Genomic DNA, 19078 nt, shown 5'->3' with positions numbered 1-19078 from the left:
CCCTCACCAGTCCCCCACCAGGCTGTCCAGCCTGCAAGGACCTGTCTCCGCTCTGTCAGTACCCGCCGTACTCCTCCCCCGCCCCAGATCGGGGGCGCAGAGAAGATTCTAGGAAAGCCACAGTGCTGGTGGTGGTGACTGGACCCGCGAAGACCTCGCTTCGAATGAGCCTGTGCCTCATACACAGGCTGGGGGGAGGTGTGTGTGTGTGGGGGGGGGCGTTATCCCAACGCAGTTGGCTGGCTGAGGCTGGAGGCCAGTGCCCAGGTTGCCTCCTGGGGGGACCCTCTCAGCTGCCACGCTGGCCCGGGATCACCTCCCAGTTTCCTGGCCCTGCTGAGCAATGGACTGGGAGTCTCACCAGCGCAGGCTAGCCCAGCGCAGGGAACCCATCTAAGGAGGGAGTAGTAAAACCCATAGACCTGGCCCCCTTCTCCCTTCTGCTTGTGAGCTTGGGGGCTGCTGTGGCTCCGTGGCATTGTCCTAGGCTCTGGCCCAGGGACAGCATCCTGGTGCAGCAGGCCTGGGTGATGGGGGTGCATGGGGAGCCTTGCTCCCAGGAGTCACCTGAGAAAAGGGCGGGGTGGAGGACAAAGACGACCAGGACCCCTCGTGCAGAAGGAAGGTCAGTGGTGGAGTGGAGGAAGAACTGACCCCTTTTCTGGCAGGAGGGTTGATTAAAAAGGGCTGTCCATCTGGTCCACTGTACTTTGGGCCCCCACTGCCAGGCTGATCTCCTGCAAAAGGGGTATTGGATGAAAAGAAGGGGGTGCTCAGTTCCAGGACTCAGGCACCAAGATGAGAGGCAGTATCCCCACTGCAAGCTCCAGTCCCAGGTGGCTCACAGAACCTTGAACTAAGGAAGGCCTGGGCTCTCGCCCCCACCACTTCCAGGGAGTTCAGAAAGTCTGCCTGCCGAGGGACCCATGGTCTCAGGCAGGACCTCCCCCTGGTCTCCCCGCAGCAATGGTACCACTGTCGTGGGAGGGCTGGGTCCCTACTGCCTGGCCCCTACCTGCCCCCTGCCTGTTTACTGACCCTGGCTCCTCCAGCTCCTGCACAAACAGCTGAACTTCATTTCCCTGCTTCCCTTGCATTAGGTATAGCCACAGGAGTGAGCTCTGGCTATGAGGCATGGGCAGGAGTGATGCCTCTCACTCCTCAATTCTCAAAGCAAGGGCCCAGATCAACAGCATTGACATCACCAGGGAGCTTGTTAGAAATGCAGATTCTCATACCCCACTCCATGCCTCCTTCATCAGAGCCTGCATTAACAAGATCCCCAGGTGTTAAAGTTTGAAAAGCACTGATGTAGACCCCAGCCAGGTCTGGTCTACAATAGCCTCAGTTTCTATCTCCTTCATTCACCAACTAGATGGAGGGGATACCTAGGGCCTAGGGGAGGGTGGAAGGAGCCAGATTCCCTAGCGACCTTGTAGAAGGAGCCCACCAACTAGAAGTATCAGCGTGGGATTCTGCATGAGTGGAGAAATAAATATCTATGTGTTAAGCCACTGAGATCAGGGGCTTGCTTGTTACAGCAGCTGGCACAACTTACCTGGACTAATACATTCCCCCCACCCTCATACAGTTCTTGTCTCCAAGGCTGGTTCCTCTGAGAGCTGGGAGGGAGAATGTTCCATGCCTCTCATTTAGCTTCTGGTGCCTTGTTGGCCGTCACTGGCATTCCCTGGCTCCTAGAAGCCACTAATCACCCCAGTCTCTGCCTTTACCTCCGCATGGCATTCTCCCTGTGTGAATGTCTGTGTCTGAATTTCCCCTTTTTATATGGACACCAGTCATGTTGGATTAGGGGCCCAACCTACTGCAGTAGGATCCCGTCTAAACTAATCACATCTGCAACGACCTATTTCCAAATAAGGTCACATTCTGAGGTACTAGGGGTTAGGATTTCAACATGTGAATTCTGGGGGGACACAATTCAACTCATAACATGTTACTTATTTCTTGTCACTTTTCCATCCTTGCTGCTAGTTCTCTAGTCCGAGCCACCACCATCTCCTACTTGGACTAATAGCTCTCTCAACTGAGGTCCAACTCCCCATGGTTACCCTGAACAGCCCTTCCAGCAGCCAGAGCCTTTTTTTAATGGGAGAAGGCTGAGGGGCTGTTCTAGTGCCCTCGGAGCCCTCAGGGGAACAGTAGGGTGGACAGCCAGGAGAGGCTGGGCTCTGCAGAGCTGTGATGAGGATGCAGCCTGAGGCTGTCAGCCGCCCTGCCCTTTGTCTCCAGAGACTCCCTTGGGTACCTCTGGCTTCTGGTCCTTGAACCAGGTAATCATACCTGATATGGACACCTGGGAGAGAACACCTGGGGCAGGTGTTGTATGCTGGGGTTGCATTTTAGAAAAGCCCTTGGCTATCATGGGGACAGATTGCAGAGGGGACACTGGATGCTGCAGTGGTCACAAAGGTGAAAGGTTGGGGCTCTAGGTGACTCAGGGGCCTAGGGATGGGGATGTTTATTTTTCTATTTTTTTTTTTTTTTTTGCGGTTCGCGGGCCTCTCACTGTTGTGGCCTCTCCCATTGCGGAGCAGGCTCCGGACGCGCAGGCTCAGCGGCCATGGCTCACGGGCCTAGCCGCTCCGCGGCATGTGGGATCTTCCCAGACCGGGGCACGAACCCGTGTCCCCTGCATCGGCAGGTGGACTCTCAACCACTGCGCCACCAGGGAAGCCCAGGGATGTTTATTAATACAAGGATTGACTAACAGTCTTCTTTACCATATGTGTGCCTTACTAGTGCTATGGACTGAATGTTTGTGTCCCCCCCAAATTTACATGTTGAAACCCTAATCCCAGTGTGATAACATGAAGAGGTGGGACCTTTGGGAGGTGTTCCAGTCAGGGTGGAACCCTCATGATGTGTTAGTGCCTTATACGAAGAGGCCAGAAAGTTAGCTAGGCCTACCCGCCTTCCACTCCCCATGTGAGGACACAGTAAGAAGGTGGCCAACTGTAAACCAGGAAGAGAGCTCTCACCAAAACTCAACCATGCCCGCACCCTGACCTCACAATTCCAGCCTCCAGAACTGTGAGAAATAAATGTCTGTTGTTTAAGATCCCCCCTCTGGGGCCTATGGTATATTATGGCAAGCTGAGTGGACTAAGACACCTGGATTCCCCAAATTCTCCCAGCACCAGAGGAAGGAACCCCATCAGCCTTAACACATAGGGAAAGAAACCGCAGAGGTAGTGACTTCTAATGGGTCTGAGGTTTCTTTTCGGGGTGATGAAATGTTCTGGAATTAGATAGAGGTGACGGAGGCCCTACTCTGAATGTACTAACAGTCACTGAATCGTACACTTGAGTCGGTGAACTCTATGGTGTGTGGACTGTATCTCAATAAAGCTGTTACTAAAGAAAGAAAGAACTAGGCAGGGTTGCACTTGTGGCACTGATAGCTGACGGGACCTAGGGACAGGCAGGGCAGTGTTAAGGATGGCTCTGGGTTTCTACTTATGTGGTGGAGCTGTCAGAGGAGGGGGATGATGAGGACACTCCCCTTCTCCACCTTTGCTGCTGGTGACCGTGGGATATCCAGGGTCAAGGTCCTGGGGGCAGCTGGACACACAGGTTTGGTTGCAGAAGGGAGGGCAGAGCTGGGGCTGCAGATTGACAAACTGTGAACCCTGAAAATGGCTGTTCAGAAAAGGGCTGAGGTCCAGTCCCCAGAACACCAACCACCTTGCTTATCGGTTGGGTGGGAACCAAGGAGCCCTCAAAGGAGATGCAGAGAACCTGGGAGCCACCTTCAGGTCTGCAGGGCTTAAGGAGGGGCAGTCAGTGCAGGTGGTGAACTCTGAGATGCACCCGCTGAATTTAGTGACAAGGAAGTCCTTGGTGCTACCCAGCAGGAGCCATCTCAACAGAGGACATGGGGACAGGAGGCTGGGCTGGGTGGGCAGGGGGAGCTGGGCCAGGAGAAGCATTTCAGTGACGCTCACAACCCCAGGGACAAGACTGAGGGCTGGGGACCCTAGAGCCAGCCGCTGGCCCATTTTTAAAATTTGAGTAACTTTTTGGCAGTCTCGCTGCTCCTTATGAACTTTTTATTTCAGATTTCATAATTGAGATGTTGTTGTGCCATCACCCAAAGAGACACAGAGATATATTAGTGGCTCCACGTGGTGCAGACATAATGAAACAGGGTTTATTGGGGGAACTAGCAGCAGAGTGGAAATAGGGAAGGAGGAGGGCAGGACCACGCCCAGCTGTCGCTGTCCACCAGGGGCCAGCTTCCAAGAGGGACTTGCCTCTGTGCACTTTGCTCTGTGACAGGGATAGGGCAGGGAACATCTTGCTGGCTCTGGAACCATGGAGGAAGTGGCTGTATGATGGGGAGCCTCTGGGGCTTGGTGGTGGGTGGTGAGTGGCCATGGGGCTACCCAAGGCGGCAGCAGTATCCAAATTCATGTCCATTGGGGAGTCCTCGGTCCGAGCAACATGGACCATCCACCTGCCCTCTAAGGTCAAAGCAGGTGCAGAGATGAGAATGAGTGGCTGGGCCCTGGTCAATGTGAGCATGGGGGCAGAGGGACAAGCCTGAGTCCTTCCTCTGACTCTGGGCCTGGAGCCCAGCCAAGGTGACAGTCATGGGACTCGAGATTTGGAGTCGCCTACCCTGCGCCCCGTGGAAACCCTACTGTGGAGGGTGGGAAACCAGTGACCCTGCAGGCGTTTGGGTGACATTGGCTGCTGGGACTCGGTGCTTCTCTCCGGGCACTTCAGGCCTGTGTGAGGTTCCTCTTTGTGTGGGACTGAGCAGAGACCCAGCTGGTGCTAGCACAGGCTTGACTGTCCTTTTAAGTTCAGGTGCCGTTCTATAAGTGTGGTCACCTCCCGTGGATGTGCACATCTGTGGGTCTGGGATTGGGGTGCATCTGTTCCCACAGGGCTGTCTTTGGCCTTGGCCATGGGCAGTTCACTCTCTCGGGGCAGCGTGCTCCATGGCCAAGAGCACTGCCCGAAACATAGCCCCTGTGTTGCGTGTCCACTGCAGGCGGCCAGCAGCATGATGGGTCTCTTGGCAGGTTCCTGCCTCCTACCTGGGAGGTGGGCTGTCACGTTGCTGGACCATCTCCATGACTGCTGGCCAGGCTGGTGGGTGAGGGCCCCATGGAGCCGGTAGTCGGGTCAAGAGATGGGACAGTTACCTGCCTGGGAAGGTAGCCAGGGTCTTGGGGGTCAAGGTTGCCCTGGCTTGGGGGTGCCAGTTCCACTTCAAGCTTGCCACAGCTTATGAAAACAAGTCAGGGAGGACTTGGGATGAATCAGCAGAGGATCAAGGCCTCTCTTTCAGCTCCACGGGGGCTGGGGAATGGCCAGCAGAAGCTGCACTGTCCCCCTGTGCGCTGGGAGCAGACCCCTCAGCAACCTTTCCGAGGACTCCCACCACTAGGACTAGGTGGGTCCTAGTCCAGCGGGCACCTGGGCCAGGTGACCAGACTCTGCCCCAGGTGTGGAGGCTTCCCTCTGCCCAGCCAAACTCCATCACTTCCTACCACGTGGCACTGAGACATGTGGAGTGTATGCCTTTCTGGTGGCCATCTGTTGCTGCAAAGGGCATGTGGACGCACAGCAGCTCTACACAGTAAGATATAAAATCAGGTTTATTGCAGGAAATGTATAGGCAGAAGGACAGTGGGGGGTGTCTGAGCTGTCACTGTCCCATGGCTGGACGGCAGGCTGCATGGCCAGCTTGGTGGGAGGAAGCCTGCACCGTGTGCTCCCCCTGCAATTCAAGGAGCCCGCTGGGGAGGATGCGGCCCTGTTAGCAAGCAGCAGCCTCTGGAGTTCGTGGGGAACATGGGCTCACTGCTCCCTGCAGGCCGTCTCCCTGCCGTGCCGTCAGACAGGAGAAGGGGTTGCACCTGCTGTCATCGGGGTCTGCCTCTCCTCCTGCATCAGGCGAACGTGGGCGACCCCGGTGGAGTTTGCCCAGTGCTGGCTTCCTGCAGCCGTCAGGCTGGCTTCCAGGGCCTGAACAACACCTGCCCTGGGGACTGTGGACACTGGGTTTAATTTAAGTTGGAAAACAGCAAAGGGAACTCTAACAGAGGGTGTAGCAAGGCCTCTGGTTTCGGCCTGCTCTGTTAATGGGACAGCCACACCCCGGCAGCAGATGGCCAAGGAGCATGAAGGCCCACCTGGCACCTACCCGGAAAACACCTGGGGCGGCTGGAACCGCAGGGGCAGCTCAGCCTGAGGAAGCAGGAACTTCCCCAAACGTGCCCCACCTTCGTCTTGAAGTGGCCTCCACGATGATTTTCCACGTTGTGGAGCTGAAGCAGGACCACACCCAACAGGAAAGCCCTTGGCAAAGCCGTGGGCTCTGAAAACAGATGGGTATTTGCACCAGGGCAGGGGCAGGTGTCTTTGTGAACGATGCTTCCTTCCTCAGAGCTTTTGGTGGCCGTGGCCCTCCCCACGTCACTCCACGTCACACACAGCTGCGGGCCACCAGCTCCTGGGGCTCTTCTTTGTCGGCAGGGAGACACCATCGAAGTGTTCCTCCTGGGAGGCCTCTTGAGGAAATGTGAAGGCCGTGGATGCTTTGGAAGAGTGAAAGAGGTTTTGTCGAGCAAAATCTAACGTGGTGGGAAATGCCGGGGTTCTGTGTGGACCTGGAGCATCCTTGACGCAGGTGACACGTGAGGTTCCTCTGCTGAGTCCGGGAGGAGGCTGGCCTCATTGGGACTCGCTGTCCAGATGTGTATCTTCCACCTTCCTGATGACAAAGAAACACACATTCATGATATCCATGAAATCCAAACGTGGTGGAAAGAGATAATCAAGAAAGTTAAGGATTCCTGTAATCCCTTTCCCCTAGAGATCACCATCAACCAGATCATTTTTATACACACTCATATACATGCATCACAGCAGTTCCTTTAAAATGTGAGATTGGGAATTCCCTGGTGGTCCAGTGGTTAGGACTCTGAGCTTTCACTGCCAAGGGTGCAGGTTCAACCCCTGGTGGAGGAACTAAGATCCTACAGGCCATGAGGTATGGCCAAAATGAATAAATAAATAAATAACTTCACACCCTTTAGCTACACCCCCAAACATTCCTCACCCTAGGCAACCACTAATTTAATTTCTTTTTTTTTTGATTTTTTTCTTTTTTTTTTAACATCTTTATTGGGGTATAATTGCTTTACAATGGTGTGTTAGTTTCTGCTTTATAACAAAGTGAATCAGTTATACATATACATATGTTCCCATATCTCTTCCCTCTTGCGTCTCCCTCCCTCCCACCCTCCCTATCCCACCCCTCCAGGCAGTCACAAAGCACCGAGCTGATCTCCCTGTGCTATGCGGCTGCTTCCCACTAGTTATCTACCTTACGTTTGGTAGTGTATATATGTCCATGCCTCTCTCTCGCTTTGTCACAGCTTACCCTTCCCCCTCCCCATATCCTCAAGTCCATTCTCTAGTAGGTCTGTGTCTTTATTCCTGTCTTACCCCTAGGTTCTTCATGACATTTTTTTTCTTAAATTCCATATATATGTGTTAGCATACGGTATTTGTCTTTCTCTTTCTGACTTACTTCACTCTGTATGACAGACTCTAGGTCTATCCACCTCATTACAAATAGCTCAATTTCGTTTCTTTTTATGGCTGAGTAATATTCCATTGTATATATGTGCCACATCTTCTTTATCCATTCATCCGATGATGGACACTTAGGTTGTTTCCATCTCTGGGCTATTGTAAATAGAGCTGCAATGAACATTTTGGTACATGACTCTTTTTGAATTATGGTTTTCTCAGGGTATATGCCCAGTAGTGGGATTGCTGGGTCATATGGTAGTTCTATTTGTAGTTTTTTTGTTTTTTTTTTTTGTTTTTTTTTTTTGGTTTTTTTTTTTGCTGTACGCGGGCCTCTCACTGTTGTGGCCTCTCCCGTTGTGGAGCACAGGCTCCGGACGCGCAGGCTCAGCGGCCATGGCTCACGGGCCCAGCCGCTCCGCGGCATGTGGGATCTTCCCGGACCGGGGCACGAACCCGTGTCCCCTGCATCGGCAGGTGGACTCTCAACCACTGCGCCACCAGGGAAGCCCCTATTTGTAGTTTTTTAAGGAACCTCCATACTGTTCTCCATAGTGGCTGTACCAATTCACATTCTCACCAGCAGTGCAAGAGTGTTCCCTTTTCTCCACACCCTCTCCAGCATTTATTGTTTCTAGATTTTTTGATGATGGCCATTCTGACTGGTGTGAGATGATATCTCATTGTAGTTTTGATTTGCATTTCTCTAATGATTAATGATGTTGAGCATTCTTTCATGTGTTTGTTGGCAGTCTGTATACCTTCTTTTAAAAAATGTCTATTTAGGTCTTCTGCCCAGTTTTGGATTGGGTTGTTTGTTTTTTTGTTATTGAGCTGCATGAGCTGCTTATAAAGTTTGGAGATTAATCCTTTGTCAGTTGCTTGATTTGCAAATATTTTCTCCCATTCTGAGGGCTGTCTTTTGGTCTTGTTTATGGTTTCCTCCGAGCTTTCACTGCCAAGGGCACAGGTTCAATCCCTGGTGGAGGAATTAAGATCCTACGGGCCATGCGGTGTGGCCAAAATAAATAAATAAATAACTTCATAACCTTTAGCTACACCCCCCAACATTCCTCACCCTAGGCAACCACTAATTAAGTTTATTTTTTTCAAAAAATATTTATTTATTTATTTATTTATGTTTTGCTGCGTCAGGTCTTAGTTGAGTCACGTGGGATCTTTCATTGCGGAGTGTGGGCTCTTTCGTTGCGGAGTGTGGGCTCTTCGTTGCAGTGCATGGGCTTCTCTCTAGTTGTGGCACGCAGACTCCAGAGTGCATGGGCTCTGCAGTTGCAGAGCGCGGGCTTAGTTGTGCCTCCACATGCGGGATCTTAGTTCCCTGACAAGGGATCAATCCTGCGTCCCCTGCATTAGAAGGCGGATTCTTAACCACTGGACCACCAGGGAAGTCCCTAATCTACTTTTTAACTCCATAGATTTGCCTATTCTGGACATTTCATAGAAATGGAATCATACAAGTTGTGGTCTTTTGTGTTTGGCTTCTTTCACTTATCATCACGTTTTTGAGGTTCATCCGTGTTGTAGTGTGTGTCAGTTCTTCATTCCTTTTTATGGCCAAGTAATATTTCATTGTATGAATGAACCATGTTTTATTTATTCATTCAACCATTAATGGATATTTTGGGTTTTCACTTTTTGGCTATTATGTTTAATGTTGATATGAACATTGATGTACAGTTTTTTATGGACACATGTTTTCAATTCTCTTGGGTGTACAACTAGAAGTGGAATTACTGGGTGAACAAATACTCTATGTTTAACTTTTCTTTTTTTTTTTGGCTGCATCACGCAGCATGCAGTTTTTCCGACCAGGGATTGAACCCTCACCTCCTGCACTGGAAGTGCGGAGTCCCAACCACTGGACCGCCATGGAAATCCCTGTTTAACATTTTGAGGAACTGCCAGACTGTTTTCCAAAGTAGCTGTGCCATTTTACATTCCCACCAAGAGTGTATGAAGGTTCCAATTTCTCCACATCCTTGTACACACTTGTTATTGTCTGTCTTTTTGATTTAGCCATCTTAGTGGGTGTGAAGTGCTAGCTCACTGTAGTTTTTTTTTTTTTTTTTTTTGGCTGCATTGGGTCTTCATTGTTGTACATGGGCTTTCTCTAGTTGCAGTGAGCAGGGGCTACTCTTCGTTGCGGTGCGTGGGCTTCTCATTGCGGTGGCTTCTCTTGTTGCGGAGCATGGGCTTTAGGTGCGTGGGCTTCAGTAGTTGTGGTGCATGGGCTTAGCTGCTCCGAGGCATGTGGGATCCTCCCAGACCAGGGCTCGAATCCGTGTCCCCTGCATTGGCAGGCGGATTCTTAACCACTGCGCCACCAGGGAAGCCCCTCATTGTAGTTTTGATTTGCATTTCCTAAGGCTAATGACGTTGAACATCTTTAATTGTGCTTATTGGCCATTAGTATATCTTGAACTTCATAAAAAAAATAAAATCTTTGAAATAAAAACTGTCTATTCACATCCTTTGTCCACGTGTTAATTGGATTATTTGTCTTTTTATTGTTCTGGTTTGCAAGATCTTAGTTCCCCGACCCGGGATTGAACCAGGCCCTGGCAGTGAAAACTCTGAGTCCTAACTGCTGGACTCCCAGGGAATTGCCTAAGAATTCTTTATATATTCTGGATACAAGTCCTTTAACAGATATGATTTGCAAATGTTTTCTCTCATTCTGTGGATTGTCTTTTCCAACTTTCTTGATGGTATTATTTGAAGCACTAAAGTTTGTTTTTTTTTTAATTTTTTTATTTTTGGCTGCGTTGGGTCCTCGTTGTTGCGTGCGGGCTTTCTCTAGTTGTGGCAAATGGGGGCTTCTCTTCACTGTGGTGCACAGGCTTGTCCTTGCAGTGGCTTTTCTTCCTGCAGAGCATGGGCTCTAGGAGCATGGGCTTCAGTAGTTGTGGCTGCTTTTTTTGTACAAAAAGGTAAAAGTGAGCAATTGTTATCACTTAGGGATAGTATCAGGGTCAAGTCCTGGAAACATCCTTGACCTTGACCCTGGAAGCTAAGGGTCAGCCTTGCAAGCAGGTTGTTCTAAGGACAGAAGTTGCAGGCCTGCTGTGTTAAATCTGTTCTGTACACAAGCTGTATGATATTGATTTACAGCTGGGAAAGCAATCTTGCATTCCTGGCATAAGTCCCATTTGGTCATGGTGTATGATCCTTTTTTATGTTGCTGGATTCAGTTTGCTGGCATTTTGTTGAAAATTTTTACTTCTATGTTCCTAAGAGACATTGCTCTATAGTTTTATTTCTTTTAATTAATTAATTAATATATTTTGGCTCTGCCACATCTCAGCTGAGGCACGTGGGCTCTTCATTGTGGCATGCATGCAGGATCTAGTTCCCCAACCAGGGATCGAACCTAGGGCCCCTGCACTAGGAGCATGGGGTCTTACCCACTGGACTACCAGGGAAGTCCCTAGTTTTCTTTTCTTGTGATGTCTTTGCTTGGTTTTGATAACAGGGTATTGCTGGCCTTACAGGATGAGTTGGGAAGTGTTCCCTCTTCTTCTATTTTTGGGAAGAGTATCTGTCTTCTTTAAATATATGGTAGAACTTGGAACTTCCCTGTTGGTCCAGTGGTTAAGACTCCATGCCTACAATGCAGGGGGCCCGGGTTCGATCCCTGGTCAGGGAACTAGATCCCACAGGCCGCGTGGCCAAAAAAAAAAAAGAATATCTATCTATCTATCTATCTATCTATCTATATCTATATAGTATATAAGTATGTAAATAATATATTATATCTATAAATATATATATTATATATATATATATATAACATATATATATGGTAGAACTCATCAATTAAGTCATCTAGGCCTAAGCGGGAATCTTAGTTCCCTGACCAGGGATCAAACTTGTGTACCCTGCAGCAGAAGCACAGAGTCTTAACTTGTGGGGAGTTTTAAAATGACTAATTCAATCTCTGTACTTGGTTTAAGTCTACTCAGATTTTCTATTTCTTCATGAATCAGGTTTGGTAGGTTTCTAGAAATTTTTTCATTTCATCTAAGTTATCTAATTTGTTGGCATGCCATTGTTCACAGTATTTCCTTATAATTGGTTTTTCTGGTCTAGCTAAAGGTTTGTCAATTTTGTTGATCCTTTCAAAGAAACAACTTCTGGTTTTGTTAGTTTTCTCTCTTTTTTTTTAACATTAAAAATATATTATTTATTTATTTATTTATTTATTGTATTCTTGCCTGCGTTGGGTCTTAGTTGCGGCACACAGGATCTTTGTTGTAGCACATGGGACCTTTTGTTGCTGTGCATGGGCTCTCCATTGCAGCGCACAGGCATCTCTCTAGTTGTGGTGCATGGGCTCCAGAGTGCATGGGCTCTGTAGTTTGCGGCATGTGGGCTGACTAGTTGAGGCGCGTGGGTTCAGTAGTTGTGGCATGCGGGCTTAGTTGCCCCGTGGCATGTGGGATCTTAGTTCCCCGACCAGGTATTGAACCCGTGTCCCCTGCATTAGAAGGCGGATTCTTTACCACGGGACCACCAGGGAAGTCCCTACTTTTCTATTCTCTACTCCATTAATTTCTATTCTAATAGCTATTATTTCCTTCCTTCTGCTTGCTTTAGGTTTACATTGTTTTTCTTTTCCTAGCATTCTTTTTCTAACATGTAAGTTTGAGTTATTGACTTGAGATCTTTATTTTTTTATTATTTTTAAAAATTAATTTATTTTATTTATTTATTTTTGACTGTGTTGTGTCTTCGTTGCTGTGTGCAGGCTTTCTCTAGTTGCGGCGAGTGGGGGCTACTCTTCCTTGCGGTGCACGGGCTTCTCATTGCAGTGGCTTCTCTTGTTGCAGAGCACGGGCTCTAGGTGCACGGTCTTCAGTAGTTGTGGCTTGCAGGCTCTAGAGCGCAGGCTCAATAGTTGTGGTGCACAGACTTAGTTGCTCTGCGGCTTGTGGGATCTTCCTGGACTAGGGCTCGAACCCGTGTCCCCTGCTTTGGCAGGCAGATTCATAACCACTGTGCCACCAGGGAAGCCCAAGATCTTTATTTTTAATTTTTATTAAAAAAAATTTTTTTTGGCTGCGCTATGCAGCATGTGGGATCTTAGTTCCCCGACCAGGATTGAACCTGTGCCCCCTGCAATGGAAGTGCAGAGTCTTAACCACTGGACCACCAGGGAAGCCCCTCAAAGTATTTTCTAATCTCCCTTGTAACTTCTTTGAGTCACTGGTAATACTTATAAGTAGGCTGTTTAACTTTCATGTATTTGTGAGTTTCCCAAATTTTTTCGTCATTGACTTCTAATTTCTTTCCACTGTGGTCAGACAAAATACTTGCATGATTTCAATCCTTTTAAATTTGTGGTGTCTGGGGACTTCCCTGGTGGTCCAGCGGTTAAGACTCTGCGCTCCCAATGCAGGAGGCCTGGGTTTGGTACACGGTCAGGGAACTAGATCCTGCATGCTGCAACAAAGATCCCCCATGCTGCAACTAAAGACCCAGTGCAGCCAAATAAATAAACAGATAATTTAAAATAAATAAAAAAATTTGTGGGGTCTGGTTTTATGGCCTAGATATGATCCATCCTGGGGACTGTCCCACATGTGCTTGAGAAGGACGTGAATTCTGCTTTAGGTGGTGGCCTCCTTCTTGCTCTGCATTCTCCCTTGGATCTCTTGGATCACTTGTTTTGGGGGGAGATAGCTGTCATGTTTGAGGGCACTCAAACAGCCCTAAGGAAATGTCTACATGGTGAGGAACTGAGGCCTCCAGCCCACAGCCATGTGAGTGAACAGGCCATTTGGAAGCACTTCCTCCAGCCCCACTCAAGCTTTCAGATGGGTGTACCCCCACTGACATCTTTCCTTCAACCCCAGAACCACCCCACCCAACCACTCCTGAAATCTCGACCCACAGACACTGTGACAGACAGTAAATATTTATTGTTCTTAGTCACTAAGTTTTGTGTAATTTGTGATTATGGTAATACAGTTACCCATAGCTCTGTTGGCTTTCAGGAGCACAAGTCTCGAAGCACAGTTGAACTTCAGGCAGAAGTTTTGTCTTTTCTGAGTAAAAAACATTGAAAACATGGATTAATAATTCTTTTCTTGTTGAAGCTGCCAGAGGCAAAGGCACACCTCCTGGAACGATGACTTCAAGGCCTTGAGGATGAAAACCAGGTGGAATGACTCTGATTGGGGGAGTCATTAGGGGAATTCTGGTTTTCTGATGCCAAAACTACCTATGCCCGGTAAAATAAACTGCTGGAGATCCTGAGTCAGTCTTCACCTTGTCACCAAAAAGACTGGGAGGCAACAATCTCAAAGATGGCACGCCCTTCACCCCAACAAAGGCAAACCACAGCGCCTCCTCCTTGGTTAAGCTGAACAGTGGCTTTCTCATGGAAAAAAAATTTTTTTTAAACAGAAATCAAGTTTCTTTTGATACAACTTGGATTCATTCCCGTATTTTATAAGATGTGCCCTTTAATATTTCCATGAATTAATATGAGACACATAATGCTTTCTAAAGACTGGTTTTACTAGAAAAATGGTACAGATGAACCGGTTTGCAGGGCAGAAATAGAGACACAGATGTAGAGAACGTATGGACACCAAGGGGGGAAGTGGCGGGGGGTGTGTGGTGGTGGGATGAATTGGGAGATTGGGATTGACATATACACACTAATATGTATAAAATAGATAACTAATAAGAACCTGCTGTATAAAAAATAAATAAAATAAAATTCAAAAATTAAAAAAAAAGACTGGTTTTACATTCTGTTTATCTGAAGGGAACCCATTTTCAGTTTGATACAGTTAATTATTTGCAAAACTACGTGTGTGTGTGCACGCACGGGAGCACTCATGTTTGCGTGTGCACACACATTAGTATATTCTTCTAGGGTGGTCTATATTTTTTCATCAGATTTTCAAAAGATACTACCACCCATAAAAAGTTAGGACCTCTTAGTATAAAAGAGAGGAAAAAAATGGCAGTTACAAGGGGAGTTGGTTTTAAGGATGGGACCAATTTAGGTGTGTTTCTAGGCTCAGGAGAAGGAGCCAGTAGAGAGGAAGGTTAGAAGACTGGAAAGGCAGGAAGACCAGGGAACAAAGGTCCCCAGACAGTGCCTGTCACCTGAGGTGTCTGAACCTCGGGCTGGCAGAGACCAAGATACCCACAGCTCTCTCGCCCCCACTCCTGTCTGTACCTGGGTCTTCCTGCTGGGCTGTGCTGGGGAGCCGCTCCCGCTGCCTCAGGGCCTCCAGGCCCGCCAGGTCAGGCAGGTGGCAGTGGCTGCGCATGACGGTCACCCGCTGGCCCTGGGTGATGGCCCGGCTGCGGCAGCCCAAGCGGGCCTGGTCCCGGCACATCCAGTATACCTTCTCCCCGGCCGCCTTCTCCTTCCTGTAGAGGAAGGACTCGTACACCAGGAACCTGCCCCCGAGAGAGGTCCTCAGGAACTCCAGGGGCTGGAGGGTTTCTGGAAGGAACATGACGTGTGAGTGGGGTGCCTGGGCCGGGCCTTGGAAGCAGGGGACAGAGCCTGGGTGCCAGGGATGGAGACTGCTTCCTTTGTCCCACCAGCCAGCTCCAGCCAGGAAACTGCAGACCCCCCAACCCCCGCAGGTCCCTCTTTGGTCCCTGCCCTCCACCCCAGCCTGTGCTGCAGGGCCCTGGGGACTGAAGCTCAAGCCACCACGGCCCTGATGCCCTGGAGTGCAGACTGGCTGTCTGTCTGATGGCTGTAGTGCTATCGGGGAGGCTGGCCCTGCAGCCGCCCAAACACTGAGCTTTCCTGCGGGCCTCTCCTGACCCTGCTCGGCCTTCATGCTGGCTGGCAAGCAAGCACCCCAGGGCAGGGGCTGGGCTGAAATGGAATACTCTGGAAGGGCCATGGTTGGTCTGGACAGTGCACTAGGGGCCTCCCGGCTCCCTGTTCACCCTCCCCTTGGCCAGCTGGCAACCAATCAAATTCTCCCTTTTGAGACTTTTAAGAATCTGAACTGAAAGCTCCTGACATGTTGGGGTTGGGGTGGCTGAAGGCACTGGCAGGGGTGGGGAGAGAGAGGGGAGACAGAGGGTCCCCCAGGTCCAGGAGCACTGCCCCACAAATGGGTGCCGAGCATTTCCTGCAGCTGCCAGTAATGCCACTGCAGCCCCTGGCCCCGTTTTCTCCAGTGGTCTGAGTGGGTTTCTCCCACTGACAGCGCATCCCAGATGAGGACCAGTGCCATTAGTGTGGAGTCCAGATGTGGCCCCTGCCCTAAGGGAGCCCACAGACCAGGAGGACAGACACCACTGGACATGGGCCACAGGAGGAATGTCCCAGCAGGCAGCCTCCAGCCTGTGTTCTGAGCTGTCCCCAGGGGCTGCTGGGCCAGCAGGGAGACCGGGGCCCGGCCCGTGCCACGCCCCTCTCACCCACACCTGAGCCTTCCCTCTGGGCTGGGCTGGGGAGCTGCTCCCGCTGCCTCAGGGCCTCCAGGCCCCCCAGGTCGGGCGGATGGCAGTGTCTGCGCATCACCATGACCCGCTGGCCCTGGGTGATGGCTCGGCTGCGGCAGCGCATGCGGGCCTGGTCCCGGCACGTCCAGTACACCTTCTCCCCGGCCGCCTTCTCCCGCCTGTAGAGGAAGGACTCGTACACCAGGAAGCTGCCCCCCAGAGGGGTCCTCAGGAACTCAGGGCCTCCTGGGGAGAAATGGGAGAGGGGGTCGGGGGAGGAAGAGCCTGGAGCCAGGCCTGGAGCCGAGGAATGAGGGGGGCCGTGACCCCGTTCTCAGAGCCTAGAGCAGCATGGCTCCTGGCATGAGACCCACGGACCCCACCCCACGCTGCATCTACCTCCTCACAGCCCAGGACACAGGCCCCCCATCCCCCAGACTCAGCCTAGCCTGAGCTCCCAGGGCTCCTTTCCCAAGCCTGGGAGAGAAGGGAGGCGGGAGACTGGTGAGGTGGAGATCGCTGAAGGCAGAGTCCGTCTCCTCCACCTCGCGGCGCCTGCAGGAAGGCGGTGTCTTATCTGAGGTGCCGGCAATGGGATGGCACAAGGGCCTCTCGCCCCTGCTAAATTGGAGGAATTAGTGGACAGGCCCTACGGGGGATAAGCAACCAGGAGCGAAATGGGAGTTGCGTGCAGCCCTTTGTGCGTGGTGAGCAGTGGGGCTGTAGAAGGGTCCACTCACCCAGAGAGCCAGGCTGGGTGGGCTTTGACCTGAGGGCAGGAGGGGAGGCAGGGAGCGGCCTGGGCCACTGTCCTGACGTGTTGAGAGGGGGGACCTGGAAGGTGGCCACGCCCTTCTGCTCTGAGGACTCCCTTCCCGCTGCCCAGGCACCAGGACCACACAGGAGGGGTGGAGGGGGATTCGGGGGTCCGTCAGCACAGCAGCAGGGATGGCAGCCATAGTGGGGGGTTGGTGAGAATGCCCTGGAGAAGGGGGGGCCAGGGTGGGGGGTGAGTGGCCGAAGGGGAGGTATATGATGTGGGGCATGTTTCTGCTCCCCCAGCACCCAATGAAAATGTTCACTGAGGGATGAAAAAGGCACAGGGCGTGAGGCCAGAAATTCAGAGAGGAGAGGAGATGGCAGAGATGCTGACCCTGGTTAGACGCTGGGCAAAGGGGGTCACCTGGTCACAGACCTGGCAAAGCAAGAGCTCGCCCAGCCTCAGGGGGTGACTCTCAGAACAAGCAGAGTCCAGTGGCCAAACCTAGGGAGGCCCGAGGTCCCTCCGAAGTAGGGGGCTAGGGCAGGCCCCAAACAGGGGGACTGACAAGGACTGTCTGCGTGAAGAGCAATAAGACAGGTGCCCGCCCTGGGGGAGGAAGAGTCTGGGGTGTGGGGGAGGAGGAGGAAGTCTGCACTGACATGAAACTCCCTGTTTCCCTGCCCAAGTCCCTGGAGCCAGCAGCCAGGCTGAAATCGCTGCAGGAGGTTGGTCCTAGGGCTCTGAGGCCTGGGGTCTCGAGGGTCGCCTGGTCGGCACCCACATACGGAGCGTGTGGGTCTCTCCTTAAACCTGGCTAAGGACCACTGGCCACGTGGGTCAAAGGTTCTCATACCATCTTACATGATGAAAAAGTCAAGACTCTTACACCAAGCATCACAAATGAGACCATGCAAAGCAATTTAAAGTGTATACAACAATCATTCCCCCTTTAGTTTTGCTGCTTTATACAACTGTGTGATCGACAGAAAATTGAATGGCATGTACCTGGCTGGAAAATTTCACCAGTTGACAAAAAAAAAAAAAAAAAAGAGAGAAGCTTCACCCTGAATGGCAGAGACTAAAGAAACTCATACAGAAAAGGTAGTTGGAGAAAACAAGGCCACTGCCAGAGGCTGGATGGCAGGGCCGCTGCACTCCTCAGAGGATGGAATGCAAAGGAGTTCAAATACAAGAGTGAAAGTTAAAAATTAAATAGAAGGACTGGAAAGCAAAATCAAGGAAATGTCAGAAAAATGGGGACTCGAAAGCCATTGAACATGAGAAAATTTTTACAAGTGAAGGACATGGTTTCCGGCCTGAAAAGGCCCCAAGTGCCCCCAGCAGAGCCAGGTACCACCGGGATGGAGACATGACCCTATACCTTCAAGCAAAGACCCCCTGTATGCACCTTGGAAAGATGCAGTCATTTGAGCACAAACACCAGACAACCATGGAAAAGGAGCCACAAACAGCCACACCTCCACTGCAGTGTGTTCCCACTCAGCCGTGGACAGATTTATAGAACAAAAGTGCAACAGTGGGGCTTCCCTGGTGGCGCAGTGGTTAAGAATCCGCCTGCCAGTGCAGGGGACAAGGTTCGAGCCCTGGTCCGGGAAGATCACACATGCCGCGGAGCAACTAAGCCCGCGAGCCACAACTACTGAGCCTGTGCTCTAGAGCTGCGAGCCACAACTACTGAGCCCACGTTCCACAACTACTGAAGCCTGCGTGCCTAGAGCCCGTGCTCCACAACAAGAGAAGCCACCACAATGAGAAGACCACACACCGCCATGAAGAGTAGCCCCTGCTCGCCACAACTAGAGAATGCCTGCACACAGCAACAAAGACCCAAAGCAGGCAAAAATAAATAAATAAATAATAAATTTATTAAATAAAAAAAGTGCAACAGCTGCCTCGAGAGGAGGGGGCAGTGGGTAACTGCTGGGTCCTTGCCGTCTCTGGTCGGAAGTCAATAGGAAATAAAAAAACAGTTGACAGCAATGGAAGGAAGCACGCTTTAGGGAAGAGGGCAGCAGATGCCCTAAGGAACAACGGAAAGGGGACTTCCCTGGTGGTCCAGTGGTTAAGGCTCAGCGCTTCCACTGCAGGGGGCATAGGTTCAATCCCTGGTTGGGGAACTAAGGTCCTGCATGCCGTTCTGCACAGCCAAAAAATTAAAAAAGGAAGCAAGGAAGGAAGGAAGGAAGAAAACAAAAAAAGGAACCATGGCTGAGTGGTTATTTGGGGTGGGATTTGGGGGTAAGGACGGGGCGAGGCTAGATCATC

At 50.8% G+C, this 19078-nt stretch overlaps 1 protein-coding gene and 1 non-coding gene across 11 annotated transcripts in view; one reads left to right on the top strand and one right to left on the bottom strand.

Moving 5' to 3' along the window:
* Window positions 1-5615: 5615 nt before the first annotated feature.
* FLYWCH1 (FLYWCH-type zinc finger 1) overlaps window positions 5616-19078 on the bottom strand; it is a 29973-nt gene continuing 16510 nt past the window's right edge. For 4 of the 10 annotated variants that reach the window (XM_060122603.1, XM_060122606.1, XM_060122605.1 and 1 more), the window contains 4 exons: window positions 16006-16275; window positions 14792-15064; window positions 13571-13643; window positions 5616-6747 (listed from right to left, as the gene is read on the bottom strand). In XM_060122603.1, coding sequence (XP_059978586.1) covers window positions 6612-6747; window positions 13571-13643; window positions 14792-15064; window positions 16006-16275 — 752 coding nt within the window. In that variant the 3' untranslated portion in view covers window positions 5616-6611. Of the gene's footprint in view, window positions 6752-13497; window positions 13644-14791; window positions 15065-16005; window positions 16276-19078 lie in introns of those variants that run through there. The other 6 variants (XM_060122608.1, XM_060122602.1, XM_060122607.1 and 3 more) reach the window with 3 other exon arrangements.
* Window positions 11170-11242, top strand: TRNAC-ACA (transfer RNA cysteine (anticodon ACA)). The gene has a single exon. It is a non-coding gene; the product is annotated as a tRNA-Cys (tRNA).

The sequence above is a fragment of the Lagenorhynchus albirostris genome, chromosome 15 (assembly GCF_949774975.1).
Source record: "Lagenorhynchus albirostris chromosome 15, mLagAlb1.1, whole genome shotgun sequence".
Taxonomy (NCBI): Eukaryota; Metazoa; Chordata; class Mammalia; order Artiodactyla; family Delphinidae; genus Lagenorhynchus; species Lagenorhynchus albirostris.
This window is presented reverse-complemented; position numbering and strand designations above follow the sequence as displayed.